At 43.1% G+C, this 21,733-nt stretch overlaps 1 protein-coding gene across 7 annotated transcripts in view; it reads right to left on the bottom strand.

Annotated features, from left to right (window-relative positions):
* Nucleotides 1-21,733, bottom strand: part of actn1 (actinin, alpha 1) — a 213,212-nt gene that overhangs the window by 60,013 nt on the left and 131,466 nt on the right. For all 7 annotated transcript variants that reach the window (XM_086003580.1, XM_086003582.1, XM_086003578.1 and 4 more), the window contains exons 4-7: nucleotides 15,560-15,646; nucleotides 13,042-13,129; nucleotides 9,779-9,857; nucleotides 2,967-3,048 (exon numbers count right to left, since the gene is read on the bottom strand). In XM_086003580.1, coding sequence (XP_085859706.1) covers nucleotides 2,967-3,048; nucleotides 9,779-9,857; nucleotides 13,042-13,129; nucleotides 15,560-15,646 — 336 coding nt within the window. The remainder of the gene's footprint in view (nucleotides 1-2,966; nucleotides 3,049-9,778; nucleotides 9,858-13,041; nucleotides 13,130-15,559; nucleotides 15,647-21,733) is intronic.

Here is a 21,733-nt window from a genome sequence, read left to right as displayed (position 1 = left end):
CAAAAATGCATTAGTGGACGAAAACTTATGGTAAGTGGACAAATGCTCCTCCTAGAAACATAGAAGATAGGAGCAGGAGTAGGCCATTCGGCCCTTCGAGCCTGCTCCGCCATTCAACGAGATCATGGCTGATCATCCAAACCCTAGCACCCGGTCCCTACACCGACAGCCATCCCACCCCAAACCCTATCCCCGTAACCCCGCGTATTTAATCCCCCCTAACACGAAGGGCCAATTTTTATCATGGCCAATCAACCTAACCCGCACCTCTTTGGACTGTGGGAGGAAACCGGAGCACCCGGAGGAAACCCATGCAAACACGGGGAGAATGTGCAAACTCCACACAGACAGTCACCAGAGGCCGGATTTGAACCCGGGTCCCTGGCGCTGTGAGGCAACAGTGCTAACCACTATGCCACTGTGCCGCCCAAAGCTGATGGCTTTGCAAATATATCCAATGTGTGGCTCAACCATACAGCCCAGGAGGATTCCAGGTTGTGCTGAGTTAATTGACGTCATCCAGGGTCACAGTAAAGGGGTTACAATATGCTTTATTGCCCCTCGGTGTGAAAGATGGGGATGGGGGAAAAATACAAAAATCAGTCAGGGTTGCTGCTCTTGATCAAAATTCAGAAGCCCTGTCTGGAGTGGGCAAAGGGCAAGGATCGGATTAGGCTTGACTGTCAAATAGTTTGCTGACTGTCTAGGCTTGCAGATTAATAATGCCCATTTGGGCAAGGTACTGGAGGGCAGCCATTGCCCATGAATCTGCACCCCAGCAAGGAGTGAAAACACGTGGGATGAGTGGGTGGAAGGGGAAAACAGGAGAGAAAATTGGTGGAGAAAAGTTGCCAATTTGAATAAAAAATATCAATCACACATAATGCTCCAAAATATGTAAATAAGGAGGTTATTTGAATATTCAAGACAATAGTCATAGTAAAATATTGTCCTCGACTTCAGCCAGATATCTTTGACAGTCTCTACCTCACCTTCACCTCTCGACTCCTCCACTGCCCCCGATTTGTCACACTGCTCGTCAGACATCCAGTCCTGGATGAGCAGAAATTTCCTCCAACTAAATATTGGGAAGACCGAAGCCATTGTCTTCGGTCCCCACCACAAACTCTGTTCCCTCGCCACTGATTCCATCCTTCTCCCTGGCCACTGTTTGAGGCTAATCCAGACTGTTTGCAACCGTGGCATCCTACTTGACCCCAAGCTGAGCTTCCGAGCCCATATCCTCACCATCAACAAAACCACCTACTTCCACGTCCTTAACATCGCCCGTCTCCGCCCCTGCCTCAGCTCATCTGCTGCTGAAATCCTCATCCATGCCTTTGCGACCTCTAGAATTGACTATTCCTGGCCAGTCTCCCATCTTCCACCCTCCATAAACTTGAACTCATCCAAAACTCTGCTGCCCGTATCCTAACTCGCACCAAGCCCCGTTCACCCATCACCCTTGTGCTCACTGGCCTTCCCGGATTCCCAGCTCGGCAACGCCTCAATTAAAAAAATTCTCATCCAGGTTTTCAGATCCCTCCATGGCCTCGCTCCTCCCTATCTCTAATCTCCTTCAACCCTACAACCATCCAAGATCTCTGCACTCCTCCAATTCTGGCCTCCTGCGCATCCCCGATTTTAATCGCCTCTAGCACATCCCTGATTTTAATTGCTTCACCATTGGTGGCCATGCCTTTTGCTGCCTAGGCCCTAAGCTCTGGAATTCCCTCCCCCGTCTCTCGACCACTCTCTCCTCCCTTATGGCGCTCCTTAAAACCTATACCTGTCCTAATATCTCAAGTAGCTTGGTGTCAAATTTTGTTTGATAAAGTGCCTGTGAAGCACCTTGGGACATTTTACTACGTTAAAGGCGCTAAATAAATGCAAGCTGTTGCTGTGTCCCCAATTTTCAAAATTACAGAATGGTCACAGAAGTTTGTTTAATGACATGTTAAATGCAAAGTTTCTAACATATTATTCAAGTAGGGAGCTACTTGAGCACTCAAGACTTCAACTTTGAAGGTCAGGAACAGTTGCTCAATTGATTACTTCAGTTGCCCGATTTTTCTTTGGTCAGCTGGGTGGCTGACGTGTGGAAACCCATCTCCATGTTTGAGTCTCTAAACCGTGCTACTGAGAAATCTATATATCCCTTTATATATCCCTCTCTCTTAGGCACCTCAGTCCCAAAGGGAGCCCACTTTGAAAATAGGCAAACCTTTACTGCCACAGCAGGTGCCAATGAAGTCATAAATTTTCTCAAGCCTTTTCTAGTCATTGATAACATTTTCTGTAATGTTGACCCTAGGGACCAGTCATTACACTGCAGCTGCTTTTGAGTCTATTGGTTGGACCATTCATTCAAATTAAATCCCAGAACACTAGGTTTGGACATTGAAGAGATGGGAAGTGAGCATTGACTCTGCTCTTTGCAATACAAGGAGCATTTTGCCCATTTTCTCAATGAGTTGCTGTGAAATCAGGATTCAGTTCTAAGTAGAATATGCACTGTCATTTGGGACAGCTACAGCTGACTGGTGGTAGCTTTGGGAATGTATGCCCAGTCCAGAGATTATCGACTTCGATTTGAGCTCTGAAGTAAAATCTTAACCTCTGCATTGAAATCAGCTACAGACCAAATTTTATTGAGACTGCATAAACATTTCTCAATAAGACTATAAATTATAACAGCATACATTGCTGATTTTTAGTTAATGAAGCAGGAAGTGACTTGAAGTACAGGAACAGCACAAATTGCGAAACAATGAAACTAAAGACAACTTGCAGCCTAGGTGCACTTCAAACACCTAAATCGGTTAAGACTGCAACATTTAGCTACTTGCATTAACTATTTAACTCTAAGGATTAGGTTCATCTCGTGATTATAACAGTTCTAAGATGGTGTAACAAAAATCCACTAAGATTTGGTTAAGTCTAATTAAAGTAAAGCCTTTTCTCACCTTCAGCATCCAACATTTTGGGAATGTCCAGGTATTTTTCTGCCACATCAAAGGCCGTGTTCAGGTTGGTGTAAGGGTCATCCTAACACAACAAGAAAGTCAAAGGTCAGCAGGAGATTTCAATACCGACATGGTCCCCTCCATAGGGAGATTTAATATTCATATAGTCATCTTAAATTCTACTGCAGTGAGGAGATTCATAATCCAGTCTACATCAAACTCAAGTGCAATTACTCATGGTTGACCACATATAAAACAAGATTTCTCAGCTTCCAATTGGAATCATTAGAAATTAGAGTCCTTTAATTGCAGCGTTCAAACAGTGTGACAGCATCACCACGCAACCATTCTCTGTCCCAATGATAATCACCAAAAGCTGCCTTTGTGCTGGAGGATTTTTTATTTATTTATTTTTTAAAAAACACTAGAGAGACAGTCACATCAGAGAAATGCAACAATCTTCCTCAGATTTCCTGGGTTAAAAAAAATCTCAACTGGGGGAAACACGTTTGCAACAGATCAGGGAAAGAAATTACAAGGCTACGGGGAAAGAGCAAGGGTGCGGGATTAATTGGATAGCTCTACCAAAGAGCCGGCACAGGCACGATGGGCCGAATGGCCTCGTTCTGTGCTGCATCATTCTATGATTCTAAAATCAGAAACAAAGACAGAAAATACTAGAAATACTCAGCGGGTCAGGCAGCATCTAGAAAACATTTCAGGTATAAACACTTTCTCAGCACTGCTTCTAGATTTGTTTTAGATTTCCAGCATTTGCAGTATTCTGCTTTTCGTTCGTTTAAATTCATAAAGACCTCTGCACTATATCTTTTTTAAATAAGGAATTTAAGGTTTACCAGTATTATCGCAAGTTTGAAAGCATCTTCTGCAACTGCATGCTGGGAGTCTGTCTGCTGTCTGACTGTGTGTGTACTGGGGGAAGGTAGAGGAATTTGCATCCCTGGTCAGTCTGTACACTGCTACAGGCAGTCTGCAGTCAAGGTAAAACTGTTTGATTGTTTAAGCAGACACATGAAGCTGGGATTTTTCTCCTTAGAGCAGGCAAGGTTAAGGGGAGATTTAATAGAGGTGATCATAATCATGAGGGGTTTTGATAAATAAGGAGAAACTGTTTCCACTGACAGAAGAGTCAGTAACCAGAGGATGAAGATTTAAGGTAATTAGCAAAAGAAGCAGAGGGGAGACAGGAGACGAGAAGATATATTTTTACGCAGCGCGTGGTTTTGATCCGGAATGCACTGCCTGAATCGTGGTGGAAGTAGATTCAATAGTAAATTTCAAAAAGGAATTGCGTATATACTTGAAAGGAAAACATTTGCAGGGCTATGGGGGAAAGAGCAGGGGAGTGGGACTAATTGGATAGCTCATTCAAAGAGCCGGCACAGGCACAATGGGCCACACGGCCTTGTTCTGTGCTGTATAATTTTATGATTCTACATGTTCTTTAAGACTGAGCCAGTTGTATGTCCTAACAAATGGTAGTAGATGCCAAGTCCATCCAGGTGACCGAAATAATTGATGCTGTGGTTATCAATCACCTGATTACAGATGGCAAGCCATTATGCATGTTGACCATTCTACCGAGGCTGAGGGAGGAAAGGTGATGCTGTTGTAGATAATGTGGAAATGGCTTGTTCAAGAAGGTTACAAGGACAGCTTGGGTTTCATCGCTCACAAAGCTTTTCACCACAGATATATGGTCCATAGTTACTGAACAGAACTGCTAAAGGATTTTAGAGCTTGTATCGCTTTTAGAATGACTGGCAAGAAATCAATTATTCTATTGGTGCACTCAACTGACTGACTGACTGACCCATCTTGCTCCTGTGTTTTCTTTTAGGAAAAACGAATTAGTAACTTTTAGGCTGTATCATATAGTCTGCCAGTAGGTTATTTTCTGTCCATTTCAAAGCAATCAGGAGTTAGAGGGATAATCCACAAAAGTAAAAAGCTTCATTATTCTGAGGCTGAACCAGTCTATTCGCAACCTTGGTGTTATATTTGACCCAGAGATGAGCTTTCTACCTCATTTCTGCACCATCACTAACACCTCCGTAACATCACCCATCTCCACCCTCGTCTCAGATCATCTGCTGCTGAAACCCTCATCCATGTCTTTGCTACCTCCAGTCTTGACTATTCCAACGCACTCCTGGCTGGCCTCCCTAGCTGTACCCTCCATAAACTTGAGGTCATCCAAAACTCTGCTGCCTGTGTCCTAACTCGCACCAAGTCCCACTCACCCATCTCCCCTGTGCCCGCTGGCCTACATTGGCTCCCAGTTAAGCAACACCTTGAATTTAAAATTCTCACCCTTGTTTTCAAATCCCTCCATGGCCCCATCGCTAACCTCCTCCACCCCTACAACCCCGAGATTTCTGTGCTCTGCCATTCTGGCCTCCTGAGAATCCCCAATTTTAATCGCGGCCATGCCTTCAGCTGCCTAGGTCCTAAGCTCTGGAATTTCCTTCCTAAACCACTCCTCCTCTCTACCTCTCTTTTTAAGCCGCTCCTTAAAACCTACCTCTTTCATCTGTCCTAATATCTTATGTGGCTCGGTGTCAAATTTTGTTCGATGGCGCTCCTGTGACACGCCTTGGGACGTTTTACTACATTAAAGGCGCTATATAAATGCAAGTTGTTGTTGTTATTCACTGGTCAGCCATCCTAGATGTTGTGTGTATAAAGTATGTTTTGGTTGAAAGGATGGTTGTGCTCGTCTATGCAAGTGGACTACTGCACGGAGTACTGGTAAAACGCATTAGGAGAAGTTCTAAATCATAAATATTCCTTCTTTTTGCAATGCTTGCTGACTCATCAATTGACTGGTCTGACCCAATGAAATGGTCCCAGATGTGACATCATCATACATGTCAACCAATCACATTTTACACTGACGATCAACATTTGAATTTGTTCTATTCCCATTTCCTGGTGAAAATCTGTCGTCGTTTTGATTGACGCTTCCAGTGACCAATCAGGTTTTGAAAGATCTTGGAGGCAATAATCAGAGTGGAAGGAGAAAAGGGCAGGATTTAGTACAAATCCTACATTGATGGATCTGATGTATTTTTTGGTGTTTCTAACAAGAGGTGTAAATAAGTGAAAGAAATCTTTGAGTAAAATGACTTCTTAGCGAGATGTGACATTATATTCTGGCCATCCCTTCAGGAATTTTTGTTGTTGGATATTTTGGATAAAACCAGAGGTTAAAGTGCACCATGGCTGATCCAATTCCCAAACTCTAACACCTCAGAGCCAGACTCCCATTTCCTGTATCTCGCTGTACTTTCAGTGTAACTTACTTGTTTCACATAAGCCTATATGCAAAGCCGTTAGATTTGGGGGTGCGGGCAGAAGGGTGGTTGTCCCTTCTTGGGTTCACATTCTCATTTATTGCTCAAGTTTCTGTTGCACTGGGCGCTGCCACTTCTATTTGGCTCATGCTTTCTATTACTTCTTGCCCAGTCTTTCTTGTCAATATCTGTCGTTTTTTTAATCCCTGGCTGGGGTTATGGAATTGGGGTTGGTCCTGGTCACCATCAATTTATGGCTCCCTATATATTAAGGTTGTTTTGCTCAGCGAGTGCGGTTTATTTGAGTGTTGTGGGTTGGTTTTAGCATTAGGAGTTGGGGTTGTGGGGGGGGGGGGGGGGGGTGAGGGGCGTTTATTCTGGATCAAGGAAAGCGGGCAAGTCTGGTTCAGGGTCAGGGTTCAAAGCTGTTAAGGGTCCAGGTCAGCTTGTTTTTTGTTTTGGATTGTACACTTCATCCACAATATTAGTTTGCAACATCATGATCTTACTGATGAACTATATTACAATAATTTTTGATTAGATATGACTAATATGCCTCAACTGGGACATTTTATACCAGGAAACACGAGTATCAAAAATATTTCTAAGTATTAAAAAGGTGTTGCAAAGAATGAACACAGAAGCGTGTAACTCAGATTACTTCACAGGGGTTATGCTACAACTGTGAATCAAAAGAGGCAAGTAAATCCCCCTTTAAGACCACGTACACCTACAAACAAAGCTTCTGATTCACGAAAAACCTGCCTAATTGGTAGAAATATTGGCCCGCAAGCATCGCTCCAGAACACAAAGCTGATTGTGTTACTACACAAACAATGCAAAGTTGACTGCAACTGTAGGTTGCAAAGAGCAAGAGAGACAACAGTATTGTCCCTCTGAAATACCAAGAGGAAATTGAACATCAAGCAAATTAATACTGGTAATACACAAATGTCTCCTAACAAATGTTACTGTATAAATACATTATGGAGGCAAATGAGACACTCACTGGCTTGTGCTTCCAAAAGCACACACTGAATCGTCTCAAATCCAATCTCAGGACTACATCTAAGGTGGTCACTCAGATGAGACCAGCCATTTTCTATAGATCTCTATCTATCTCTCGATCTATCTATATATATAGAAAACGCTGCAGTGCCTAGAAGAGTTAGCTAGGCTGCATGTGAAACATAATGATAGCAACTAAAGGTGAAAAAAGGAAACTGAATGTAATGTTATCTAATTATCAAAGCACCATCTCATCAAAGCTCGGAATGTGTCCTTGCAGATTCCAAAGATTCACGACCTCGGAGAAGAAATTCCTCCTCATCTCCGTTTTGAATGGGTGCCCCCCTTATTCTGAAATTATGCCCCCGAGTTCTAGATTCCCCCACGAGGGGAAACATCCTCTCTGCATCTACTCTGTCAAGCCCCTTCAAAATCTTATATGTTTCAATAAGATCACCTCTCATTCTTCTAAACTCCAATAAGTATAGGCCCAACCTGCTCAACCTTTCTTCATAAGACAACCCCTTCATCTCTGGAATCAACCTTGTGACCCTTCTCTGAACTGCCTCCAATGCAAATACAGGTAGACTACCCTTTATCCGGACTTCCGAAAACCGAAACCCTCTAAAAACCGAAGGTTTTTTCGTTCAGCGTAAGTCGTGCGTACGAACGAAAAAACCTTCGGTTTTTAGAGGGTTCCGGTTTCGGAAGTTCGGATAAAGGGTAAGTCGTGCGCACGACCCCCCCGCGGACCCCGCCGGCCCCGACAACCGCCGACCCCCCCGCAGACCCCGCCGGCCCCGACAACCGCCTACCCCCCCGCGGACCCCGCCGGCCCCGACAACCGCCGACCCCGCCAGCCCCGCCAACCGCCGACCCCCCCGCGGACCCCGCCGGCCCCGACAACCGCCGACCCCCCCGCCGGCCCCGACAACTGCCGACCCCGCCAGCCCCGACAACCGCCGACCCCCCCGCGGACCCCGCCGGCCCCGACTGACTTACGCTGAGCGTCAGCGTAAGTCGTGCGCACGACCCCCCGCCGACCCCCACGCGGACCCCCGCCGACCACCCCGTGGACCCCCGCCGACCCACCTTCCGAAATCCGAAATTCTCCTTTATCCGAAACTCGGCTGGTCCCGAGGTTTTCGGATAAAGGATAGTCTACCTGTATATCCTTCCTTAAATAAGGAGACCAAAACTGTACGCAGTACTCCAGGTGTGGTCTCACCAACGCCCAGTACAGTTGTAACAGGACTTCCTTACTTTTATACTCCATTCCCTTTGCAATAAAGGCCAACATTCCATTTGCCTTCCTAATTACTTGCTGCACCTTCATGCTAACCTTTTTGTGATTCATGTACAAGGGCCCCCAGATCCCTCTTAGTCCTAGGCAAATCTGCTTTTAAAGTGTGAAGAGCCACACCTTCAGAATTTGTGTCAACAGAATGCACTGCGTCTTAGACTTTCCATGGCTTCTCCCTGCTGTCGTTGATTGGGGCCCCACCTCTCGAGAAGTGGGGGGGGGGGGGGGGGGGAAAGAGAGAAACAGAGAAAGGGACTTCGGCATCATGTAGTTGTGCCCCTGACTCTCTCTGATTTTCCAACCTCAGGGTCATTTAAGTACAGACAGTGGGCTCCCGGCACCCTAATGGAGAGGTTGGCTGCTACAAGGCTTGCCACAGCATGGGGAATGGAGACTGCCTCTGCGTTGTTTGTATAAACAGAATTATTCTTTCTAAGTCAGCTTGTGGCAGATCATGCTCTGTGAGCGCTTGCACAGGCGCAGGTGCCAAAAGAAAACAACATTATGGGAGCACCACTAATGTGCCAGGTGAACACCAGCCACCTAGGCCTAACAGTTCTGCCCATGTGTCCATCATTCCAAGCACATAAAATGAGCAATATTTCCCTGATTTGCTACTCATTTGTCCTACGGATGGGCATAATTCTCATTGCCAGGCCTGAGCACTGGAAAATGAGGTTGCGGGGGAGATGCAAGGAGGCAGGTTTGCAGCAGAATGCACCCTGAAGCACTTTTCTGACCCGCCTTCCCTAGATGTGCTGGGGGGCGGGGGCGTGGAAATCAATTAGTGGAGGCTATGTAGACACCCTAGGCCTATAAGTATAGCAGTGCTTAATTGGTCATCTTTACTGGTGAATTCACAATATCCAGCCCAGGATGGAAAGGTATAAAAAGCTGTAAAATGGGAGACATTACTGAAGTTACCCACAGAGACTGAATAATACAGTCCAGAAAGAAAATAATTTTTGTGAACGTTCTTTTCATCTGTGTCAGATCAATCCTTTTATTTCAAACATTTTCAGAGACTTCTTATATTTCCCATTGAAATGGAAGGTTTTGCTGTAGCTGGATTTAGAGAGAGTGAGTCAATGGACGTACCCCAAAATATACATCTAGATTGAGTATCCAACTGTCCTAATGTATTAATGTGCACAACAAAGGTATACAAGAATAGGGTTCCAGACCTTTCGCAGTTTTGCATAGTCAATAAGCTCTGGCCGGTGTCTATGGATAAGAGCACAGAATCCAAGGCCATCCTTCCAACTGAAAATAGAGAACAGGTAAGAAAATTATACTGGCGTTGAACATTTCTTCAAATTTCAATTTCAGACTCGAGCTCCATTTTGAAACTACTTGAGGCTGAATGTCATAATGAAGTCCCAATATCTTAAAATGTCACCATGTTCTTCAGCCCGCCCAAATCTAATGTGCACTTGCCTTCCTCCTAGTGAGTGTACAAATTGCTTAACGGACACTGGTATTTAGCACCACCCCGACAGGCCCGTGTCTCGTGCATTGTGCGAACAGTTCCTTTAACAGTTAAAAAAATTTGATAGGGTAGATACAGTGAAACTACTTCCTCTGGCAGGGAATCAAGAACAAGGGGGGCGTAATCTTAAAATTAGAGCTCGGCCATTTAGGAGTAAAACCAGGAAACACTTTTTCACACAAAGGGTAGTAGAAATCGGGACTTCTCTGCCCCAAAGGTTGTGGGTGCTGGGACAATTGGAGCTTTCAAGACTGAAGTAGGTAGGTTTTTGTTAGGTAAGGGTATTAAGGGATATGGAGCAAAGGCGGGTGAATGGAGTTGAGGGATAGATCAGCCATGATCTCATTGAATGGCAGAGCAAGCTCGAGGGGCTGAATGGCCTCCTCCTGTTCCTATGTTCCTCATTAAATTCTTCAGATTAAACCTTCTGCACTGGTCATTCAGTCCCAGCCAAGGATCATTCACCAGATGATGTGCAAGATATGCAAGTAAAGCTGCTTCTATATTGTGCAAGATAGCGTGCGAATGCCAATGGCTCCTGATGTGTGGGCCATGGGCAGATGCTGGCAACCCCTAGTAACTTGCTGGATTCACTAAAGCTGACTGCAGGGAAGACCCGATTCAAAAAAAATACAAGGTCTCCAGCTGCTGGCCTTGGGGAAACCTGGCAAATTTCCTGTGGGGGTGACCTTCAGATCCGTTAGCAACAGCATGGCACTTAAATGAAAGCAGCTCAAGAGGTGCGCAACAATAATCTGGGGTGACTCTACCAATGCTGCTCTTGTGCCCCTCCCACCCCTCCAAGGCTAGACTGTTAACCCACAGCTTTCAGCACTATTATAATGTGTCACTTTGGTACATCTGTCCACTGCCCAATCTTAATCCAACTCTTTCACTTCCTGGGATATTATAAGAGAACGTCAGTGGCATTGCTTTCTTTTGTTTAACTTTATTTCAAATCCTCAGTTCTTTGTAAGAGGGTTCAGGCAAAGTGCAAGAGGATGCTGTGCAGACACTAGCTGAAGATCATGAACAATCACACTGCCGCAAGGCGGTGCAATATAGGACAAGCTGTGTCATCGTATACTCCAAGAGCCTGCTAGCCATCTTCCAACAGGTTCGCATGAAACCAGGTTATCAAGACCCATTTAAAAAAAACTAGAATTGCAATATTATATAATAATATCTAGTCCATAGTATTGAAATACAACCTCCCAACTAATTTTACTAACGGAGGGGCCATATGATGTTATTTAAACAACATTTTATTTTATTCTCAATGTGGTGGTGTCTGTGCTGGAGTGGAGGCTGATCACTCTAGCACACTTCCTAGCAGAATGGCATTGGCAGCAGATCAGCGAGAGGTCACCTGCCCTGGATGGATGGATTGACAGGGACAGGAGAAAAATAAAATTATTGGAAAGAAAAAAAAACTAGACTCTCAGTTGAAGCTGACAATTGTCAATTTGTTGGACTGAGAATTGGTGGTCTACCATATGTTCAACACAAAGAGTTGTGATTTGATATTCACAACATGACCGTTTAGCTCAACTCACCCTAATAGGAAACACACGCCACAGTAACCATCTCTTTATAGAGGTGCATCGAAACAAATGTAATGCTGTTGCAAAGTGCTATAGTTAATAGTGGAAATGCAGTCTTTATTGAGACATCAGGTTCAGCAAGAGTAGGACTCCTTGGAGGAGGGAGTCTCTGCTTTGCTCCAGAGTTAGGGCACAACAATGGATTAAAACTACACAAACATAGCGTTGGTGCACAACAGCAACTGCTTTGCACAGACATTAAATTTGCAATGTAATCAAATTCTGCATAGGAAGGAAAAGAAATGAATGCACATGAATTCTGCCACAAGTCTCCTCTGGTAAAAGAACAAATCCAGTGCCCAAGTATGGTTCTGCATTGCAAAAGGAAGTTGCCCAATTAAAATTTTTTGGAATGACTGGACTATCAGGGATTTTGACCCTTAAAGTTATTGGCCCAGAAATTCGGGTCTCCACGGGTGAGTACGCGCTGGGTACTTACCCGTAGGCCCAATGGAAGTGCCGGTTTCCTGCATGCACTGCGCATGCGCGGGAAACCGGCACTTCCATTCCCCTGAAAGAAGGGGTTCAGAGTTCGAACGCGTGCGCCGGAGAGGCTGTGCATGCGCATCGAACTTACGTTTTTTTTGTTGCAGGTTTTCCCAGGAGGGTAAGTCTCCAGAAGTTACACATTTAAAAAGCAGGCGTAAGGCCTGCTTTTTACAAGGTAAGTGGTGAATTAATTAAAATTAAAACATTTTTTCCCCACAGGTTTATTATTTTTAAATACTTTAAAGCAAGGTAAGTTTATTTTTAGCCCCGTTAGAAAATAAAATTATTTCTTTCAAAAATTTAAATTATTGTTTAAAATAGTTATTTCATGTAATTTATAGTTTATTTAAAAAATGTGATTTAAAAAAAAAATTATTTGAAGATTTATTGATGTTTTGGGGCCCGTAGTATTTATCAGTTTTGACAGCTCTTCCTGTCAAACTTATGAATGGGCATTCCCTGCTCCGATTGGCTCCCCATGGCCCACGTGATACCAGGGGATGCGTCGAACTAACTGCGCCCCTGGGATATGCAAGCACTGCGCGCCGGCAGTTGGAGCAAGCCCAGGATCGCAATTCCACGGGGGCCCACAGCTCAACGGCCGGCGCGCAAGGTAAGTGCAGGTCGGGGGCTTAAACCCGCGGGAAGCCCCCGACCCGAATTTCTGGGCCATTAAGTTTCAATCATTATGATGGGAACAGCATAAAAGTGAGTGTAAGTGAGAGCGTGCAAGAGAGAATGAGAGTGTTTCACTTTTATAATTAACTCCGACGTTTTGATTGTAACATTTAATTACCATCTTCACCAGGCAACCTTAAAACTCCTGCTGAATATCTTATAGGAGTACACTTTTAGACTGGATTACCTGATGTGAAAGTTCTGAATGTTCACATTCTTATAAGGAGCAGTCTTGCGCTGACACCATAGTAGGAGACCTTCCTTCGCAGATGTCTCTGTGAAAATCAGAGGCAAACTTTAGAACAACTTGCCACTTAGAGGGGCAACATTTACCAGACGGTTCTGAGAGTACATCTGTAGTTGGGATACAGGTTCACAGGATATTGAAGGTATCACCTCAGGTTGATAAGGCCATTAAAAAAACTGATTGTAGGTTTTATCACAAGGTATAGTAAATAAAAGTCAAGTGGTAATGAGTCAACATAAAGCTTTTAAAACCACTGTTAAGAGTACTTTATGTAGTACTGGGCTCCACACTATAGGAAGGATATTGAGGTTTTAGAGAGCGTACAACACAGATTTACTAGGATGTTGCCTGCTATGAAGAAAGAGTTGAAAAATGGGAGTTTTTTTTCCAGTTAGAACACAGATTGTGGGGCAATATGATTGGTGTTTAAAATAATGAAGCATGGGACGGGGTAGATAGAAGCATACTGTTTCCTGTAGCTGAGGGATCTAGAATGAGGGGCCATAGATACAAGATTACATGTAAAAGATTTAGAACAGAGGGCAGGAGAAACTTCTTCACACAGAGAGTTGAGGCTGTGGAATTCACTTCCAGGGTTAGCGGTTGAGGCAGAAACTATTTAAAATTAGATTGGACGGGTGGATGAAGGAAAAAGGGGAAAAAATGGATATGGGAGCAGTGTGGGTAAATGTGTTTCGAACTATTTGCTTGTCTGGATGGTAAACACCGACATGGACTGGTTGGGACAAGTGTCCTGTTTCTGTGTTATAACTTCTATGTATTTCAATAGATCACTTAGAATCCCATTTCCACTGGCCTTACAAGTGGAAACCCCAGTATCAAATTCATCTGGCCTTTACCAAGTTATCTGTGGAGGTTCACAGCTGATACCAGAGATGATTCACTTCCTGGTACTAAAATTAGGGGAGGACCACACTGCTCCTCAAGAACAACCCTTCTTTTGTGCAGTTACTGGGTGGCACTGATAGCAATCACAAAGACCACAATACGGATTAGCTTGCCTTCCTGGTTAAAGGAAAATAGCAAGGAAGTGAGTTTAAAGGGCCAGGAGGAGAAAGTATAGCACTAAGAAAAGACCAGTATTAAACCCAACAAAAACAAAACTCTATACATATCCTATCAATTGGAAGATCACTGCCTTGGAAATACAAATCCATCAACAATCAACAGGTTCACCTTTCTGGATTTCCTGTCCTGTTCAAATTATATTTGCTTTTGCTAAAGGAAAACTATATTCCTGGCAGTGGGAAAAGAAAATTAAGAGGGGGGGGGATATTATGCCCATTCCTCTTAACAAGGCTGCTCAAATTGTATTTAGATCACACTTGTTAAAGGCAAAAATCAGTCTGCTGGAGACCTGTCCCACTGGGTCCCCCTGATGGAAGAAATCTGTTTAGATGACGTACCTATTCCACAACCTATTGATGGTGTAGCACTAGATTGGCATTCAGTAGCAGGAAGGGTGCCAAAATCCACTCAGCAGAATGACAGCCAGTTCACAACAGACCCATGGGATGTGTCACCAATTCATTTACTTATTTATTTCCAAGCAGAGACATCTTGTCCCGGGGGTGGGGGGGAACGGAAAGAGGTAAAGCATCAATCTCCCGGACTTAATTGTTTACTGTTCAAGACTCAAATCCCTTGCTGTATGGAATAACTAGCGGAGGATGGGTTAGGCTTACCAGCTTACTCATTAAAGACACAATCCACGTTTTAAATAATTGTGCGACATGGAAGGTTCCTTGCCACAGCAGTGCTTTCAATATGAATTCCAATGCATCAACATCCTCAGGGATCTTGATTCAGTTAGAACTTTGCAATAAAGGTTGCATTAGAGATTATTTTATGTGGGTGTTTTTGTTTTTGAAAGCCGACAAAATATTACTTTAACATCTGGTGCTAAACATTTAGATACTATTCAATACTAGGAGCACTCCATCCGTTGCAGGGATTTCATACTTTAGCTTTTCTCACCATCCATTTTATCCAGAGGACTGTGTTGTAATAAGGGACAAGTCTATTTGTTCTCCTGATGGTTGAGGGGAAGAGGAGAGAATACGAATAATTTCTATTAAGATATTTGCTCCTCCATTGAATGCCATGTATTTCTAGCTGGGACTAGAGAAAAGCATTGTAAAAATAGAGTACTTAATTCATGAGGTTAGCATTGTATAAAGTAAGCGATAAGCAGACTGCAATTGGCTGGTAACCATAGATAGAAACTGATTAGGTTTCCCAGCTGGTAACTAATTAAACGTTTACTAGGAGTTTTATAGCCACTAGTACTGTAAACATATTTGCTCTTACCCAATTCAATTTAAAAGGCAGGAAATGGTCACAGTGAGGACTGCACATATTTAAGCTAAAAACAACCAAGCTTTCAATGATTCAGGCCCCAAATTTTGACCTCAGGAAAAAAAGCAAACCCACTTACCTTCCACCGAGATATCCTGAATGGCAAATCGAAGGATGATTGTCCAGATCATACCAAGCGTCATCTTTGCATTTCCATCCACAATCTCTGGAAAGAGGAAAGAAAACAATTTTTCAACAAAGCCTCAAACTGTTTGCCTCATTTTTATCTAAAGACTTAAGTTAGTCAGTCAATGAGCCTATTGCCCATTAGAACAAAACACGTGTTCAATTTATTAACTCAAGTTAAAAGTGTTCCAAGATATACGTGTTTAAACATCAAAATTTGAAGTCCAATACTGGTGTGTATTCAGTAAGAAAGTTAAGCTTACTTGCATATTTCTGTGGCTTCAAGAACAAGGGTGCATGTCAGAGGGCATATTGTAAGCAATTCAAACAGTTGCCATTAACAGTATAAAGCACAATTTTGTTTTAAAGCATTTTATATAACAATGAACACTTGTGAATTTCAGCTACAAGGCAAAGAAACAAGACATTAAATGATAACTGAATTGGATATACAGGAAACTTTTGATTAACCGGCCCCTAAATAACCAGAACGCTCTATCCACCAGCAAAATTCAGGAGTCGGTTCAGGTAACTTTTTTTACTTTTAGTTACCTTTTTAAATTGATTTGTTGCTGTGCAAGGGTGCAGCTGAAGCTGTTACTAAGCTACAGAGACGCTTGCAACTTGTGCCAATTGTTTTGAAGCTGTTAGGGTTTGTTGCTTTATACGGAGCTCTGAGTTCCGTATCTTTTACTATAGCGTTCGGTTATCCGGAATTGTTGATGAACCGGCAACACGTCGGTCCCGTCCGTGCCGGATACCAGAAAGTTTCCTGTATACTTGAAAAGGGAAAATTTGTAGGGCTATGTATGGGGAAAGAACGGGGGAGTGGCACTAATTGGAGAGCTCTTTCAAAGAGCCGGCATGGGCACGATGGGCTGAATGGCCGCCTTCTGCGCTGCAAGATTCTACGATTGGCAGTTATTTCCTTTAGTGGAAACAATCACTGCCTCGGATAGCAGACTAAAAGATAATTAGCAATTTCAAAACCAAGTTTTACCAACGCCACATTGATCATTCACAACACATATAACTGCTGCTCAAGGTCATTTTAAGGCCATGTAGCATCACCAAAGATTCTAGCTTGCATCTTGTTATAAATATTTATTACCTATTGATGTTGTAGCCTGCTTCGTAATAACAATAATGACATTATGTCGATCAAGTCCATCACAGCACACATCCTTATGGACCCTTTTCCAAGAGCAAAGAATAAACGACCAATTGTCTAAATTGATGTTCAAAGTGTAAACTGTAGTCCACTCATACTGTGGTGAACTGGATATCACACTGGGCTTCTACGGTGTGAAAATTACTTTCAATATTCTGGAAACCTCATACATATAAAAAAGGTTCCTGGTCTGACCCGAGTTTGCTGATCTCAGCAGGGCTGAAACAATTGGCCCCAACGCCCCTGCATTACAGAGAAGGAAGCAACATGAATCAGCCAGGATTCCTGCTCCAGACCAGGAGCCATTGATTCGCACTGGAAAATGGCCATGTGAACATCAGGCGAGGAGAAGACTGGGCTCAGCTGATTATGCCCTCATAACGCCTGCTGACATTCACGGACGAGCAATGCTCCCTCTAAGCTGCGCACAGGCCGCTCACCGGATTCTCCATTGTAAATCCTGCGCATGTGCAGGAATTTAAAGGGACCGCGCAATAAAAGAAACAGGCCGCGCAGAACAAAGCGCAGCTCACAGGGGGCATTGCTGATGAGACTTGTACAAGAATGATGGCCATTGAGCAAGCTACCAGAGTGCTGCTGGCCCCCATCGCCTTCAGGAAAGGAAAAGTGAGGGGATAGGAAACAAAGATATTTTAGTAACTTAAAAAACTACTGTGAATTTTCATCCCTGATAGTTAGAGGATTTTTTTTAGCATAATCTCAATAGCAAGCCTACTCATTGCAATTTAAATCCAGTGAAAGGCAAATAATTAAGTTTATTGCTGGGATTCATTTCTGTTGGTGTTTGTCTGCCTTCGAGGCAAACTTGCTAACACGGTTATTCAGTCTTCTCCAAATTATCTCCATCTATAACCACAACCTGCCATCTTGGACAAATAGAGTCAAGATGGATACACTGAGTGAGGCCATCCTGCCTATCTATTCACAAAGAAAAATCTACAGCCCTTTTCCCCTCCCCCACTGCACCCTGCTCCATCGCAGCATCCAACAGGCTCGTGATTGTCTAAATTATTAATCTTCCTGAGCTCCATTTCAGGTGTTCTTACAAGACATCAGTCCTGGGTTTGCCCATCGCCAGTTTGAACCTATATACAATTTTATCTACCATAGTTCACCTTTTTGATACGGTTTAATCTCTTACATACTCCCTAAGACCTCCTCTTCAATCACCAATTTCCTCACACATTTAACATATTAGCCCCATGTTGACACATTCCCATACAGTCAATGCACCATTAATATAATCTTGAGTGTGTACATCATTGCGCACTACACATTTGACACTTGGATGTCGCTGTCCTTAACTAGTTTACCGAACCGATTCACTGATTCAATTGGAATGCACAGATACACGCAAGGATCTCCTCTCTTACCTCCATTAAACCAGGAGAACCGGAACTCACCAGCTAAATACCCTGCATAACTGCTACAATTTACAACTTTATTTTCACAAAGTTGCATTTCTCCTGGCCTGAAAGGGGCTACACTCCAGAAGCGAAATCCTCACTGCACACAACAACCCTTCAAGAAAGAACCCCACAGGTTCTGCTCAAGTTTCTTAAATTGCGACAAAATTATTTACCTGCTAAACCAATCTTTGTACACCAGCCACAAAAGCAAAATTAGTTTAATTACATATATTTTAAAAAATTATGTAGGTATAAAAAACTTATTACGTAGGCACAGAAACAGGCCATTCGGCCCAACCAGTCCATGCCGGCGTTTATGCTCCACTCAAGCCTCCTCCCTACTTTCCTCATCTAGCTCTATCAGCATAACCCTCTATTCCTTCTCCATCACATGCTTATTTAGCCTCCCCTTAAATGCATCTATACTATTCGCTTCAACTACTGCCTGTGGTAGCAAGTATTGAACAGCATCAGAACATCTAAATGCTCTGAATTTTTACACTTTACTAATCTTTATATTAATTTTAAGAACTGTTGTAAAGTAAAATGGAAAATTAGCAAGAGGACAATTAATAGCAAAATTATATTTAATAATTGTACTACTGGAGGTACATGAACAACACAACAGCCTCATTTAAAACATGGATTTTTTTGGGGGTTCAAAAGTGTGCTGATTTTGTCTGCGAATGTTACTGGGAATGACCAGAAAGGATAGATCTGTTGTTCAAATGTTCTACGAGCCACATTCTCGGGTTTGGACATAGCTGGACATCAATAATCTAATCTAACCACAGAAATCAGCTCTGCATAAAGCAGTAGAGTAGAGCGCCAGGGAAACAGCATCTGGCACTGAAGGGAGGTAATGCGGGAGTTGGAAGGAATTTGTATTTTCCATCACCAATTAGTGGGCAGGAGGAAATAAATATAAAATGATTTATACAATCGCAGTGCACTAACATCACATGAACAAGTAACACAGCACTGTTATCCAACTTCAGTCACAAAAAGAAAGGAATGTACAACTCCATACTAAAATAAACAAGAACATGCAGTAAAAAATAAGTGTACTAAAAAAACAATCCACGCCAGCCATCTTCAGAGCTGCTGCCAATAGTCCCCAAATCTGCTTACGGGAAGAAACAGATTTGGTAAATGGCTAATTGTGAGAAGGGTGAAGGGTAAATTCCATGCAACAATATGGCTGCCAGTAAAACATGAGTGAGTATCCCTGCCCCAAACTATTCACAGTTTCAGGTGACTAACCTGGAATGTTCAAACAGTTCCTGTTTTTGGGTTTACATAGATATTACTAATTTGGTAACTTTGGTGCTATTTCCATTTTTTTTTTTTAAATGTACAAGCGGTGCTCTTTCTGTCAGCTTTGCATATGCTATCAATTGGGACCAGTTAAATATATGCCCAGGAAGCAGCCATGGCAACAGTGGAATGATCTTTAACCCTGCAAGATGTTAACAGTATAGGATGCACTCATCCATCCATTTTTCTTGGAAGTGATGTGTGTGCAAGTGCATGCGTGCTTGTGTTTGTGTTTGTGTGACTGGCAGTGCTGATGCTGACTTGTTAATGCGATCCATGTCCTGTGTGTGTGATGCACATTGAGGAATTCACAATTGTGATTCAACTGTAGACGATGAGAAATTGTACAGTTAATTATGAGACATTTTCCATTTCATTTTTAAAACTACGCCTACCCTTTGATCACACTTGGCACTACAATTTCCATTTAGTTTGTCCAATGGCCACAGGTTTATTTAGTTACTTGTGACCCTTGATATCCTGCAAAAGGTTGAATGGTAAATCACTAGCTTTCTTCTTTCTGAATATATGGTTTTGATCAGCCATATACAATAGTGCTGATGTACTGTGATTTTTACCATATGAATAGGATTTTCTGTTGCCTTTGTGAATCAGTATTAATAATCAGAGCACTTTTATTACAGACAGTAGACCATAGATAACTACTGTCTATTTAATAACGTCATCACTGGCTGCACATATTAACAGGAAACACACTTTTTTCCAGAGTAAACCTGTGCCAATCTACTTTGTAAATCCCATCACTGAGCAGACATTTACTCAACACAGCAACACACAGACACACAGCAACACACACAGCAACATGACATTCATGGCTGAACCTTCCTTGCTGGTGGTATTTGCGCTAAGCATGAAGCGCCTATGAAGTTGTACAAGAGAACTGTGACTCCATCAATAATCGTGTGATGGACGAAATGAACAGTAATGGCCCGATTTTGTGATCAGCAGTGAACGAACGGCGCTCACTGTTCATTACCCTTACACATGCCCACAGAATGGGCTTTTACACAGCTCCTCCACAAGCTTCGCTCTAACAGTACCTCGTCGATAGACTCGGCATTCACATACATGAAGGGCGTGAAGTTGTGGTACTTACCCACTGGACACCCACTAAACACGCCAGAAAAAGTTAGAGCTTGTCCATTCAAGAGTAAGTGAATTTTTAATGGCGTGATAACTCTTAATTACTACCAAACAACCTCTCTGGCACTGAAAATTTACTTTTCCAATGTGGAGTTTCATTCCTTCAGATTTTAATTATTGTTGGCAATTTAAAAATATTTAATATTTTAAAATAATAAAAAAAAACTTTTCTTTTACTTTCTATCTCTTTTATCACGCTCTCTTAATCCCATCTTTCTTTCCCTCTCTTTATTTAACATTCTGTACATAATTTTACATTGAATTAATTATTCTAACTTACACTTCCTGGTTTAGACCCTGCGTGCCTCAGTAAGAATTCTTCAATCTGATTGGTTGAGCAGACACGCTGTTGCTTGTCCTGGTCACAAAGGTCCCAGATCGCCTGTAGAGGGCGCTGCACTGTCTTGACTGATAACAGCAAATTAAATTTTTTTTTAAAAATTCATTGATGGGATGTGGGCGTCGCTGGCTGGCTAGGCCTGCATTTAGTGCCCATCCCTAATTGCCCTCGAGAAGATGGTGGTGAGCCGCCTTCTTGAACCGCTGCAGTCCATATGGTGTAGGTACACCCACAATGCTGTTAGGAAGGGAGTTCCAGGATTTTGGCCCAGCGACAGTGAAGGAACGGTGATACAGGTCCAAGTCAGGATGGTGTGTGGCTTGGAGGGGAACTTGTAGGTGGTGATGTTCCCATGCGTCTGCTGCCGCTTCCACCACTTCCGTCGGCAGCAAGTTCCAAGTCCTCACCACTCGCTGCGTAAAAAAGTTTTTCCTCACATCCCCCCCTGTATCTCTTGCCCAAAACCTTAACTCTGTGTCCCCTAACCCTTGTACCATCAACTAGTGGGAACAGCCTTTCCCCGTCTAGCCTATCCAAACCTGTCATAATCTTGTACACCTCTATCAAATCACCCCTCAACCTCCTTTGCTCTAATGAAAACAAATCCAGCTTCTCCAACCTATCCTTGTATCCAAGATCCCCCATCCCCGGAACCATTCTGGTAAATCTCCTCTGCACCCTCTCAAGGGCCTTCACATCCTTCCT

The sequence above is a fragment of the Somniosus microcephalus genome, chromosome 12 (assembly GCF_052327205.1).
Source record: "Somniosus microcephalus isolate GS21.2 chromosome 12, FLI_Smic_1.0, whole genome shotgun sequence".
In the NCBI taxonomy this organism is placed as follows: Eukaryota; Metazoa; Chordata; class Chondrichthyes; order Squaliformes; family Somniosidae; genus Somniosus; species Somniosus microcephalus.
Note: the sequence above shows the minus strand (reverse complement) of the source record. Positions and strands in the feature narration are given on the sequence as shown.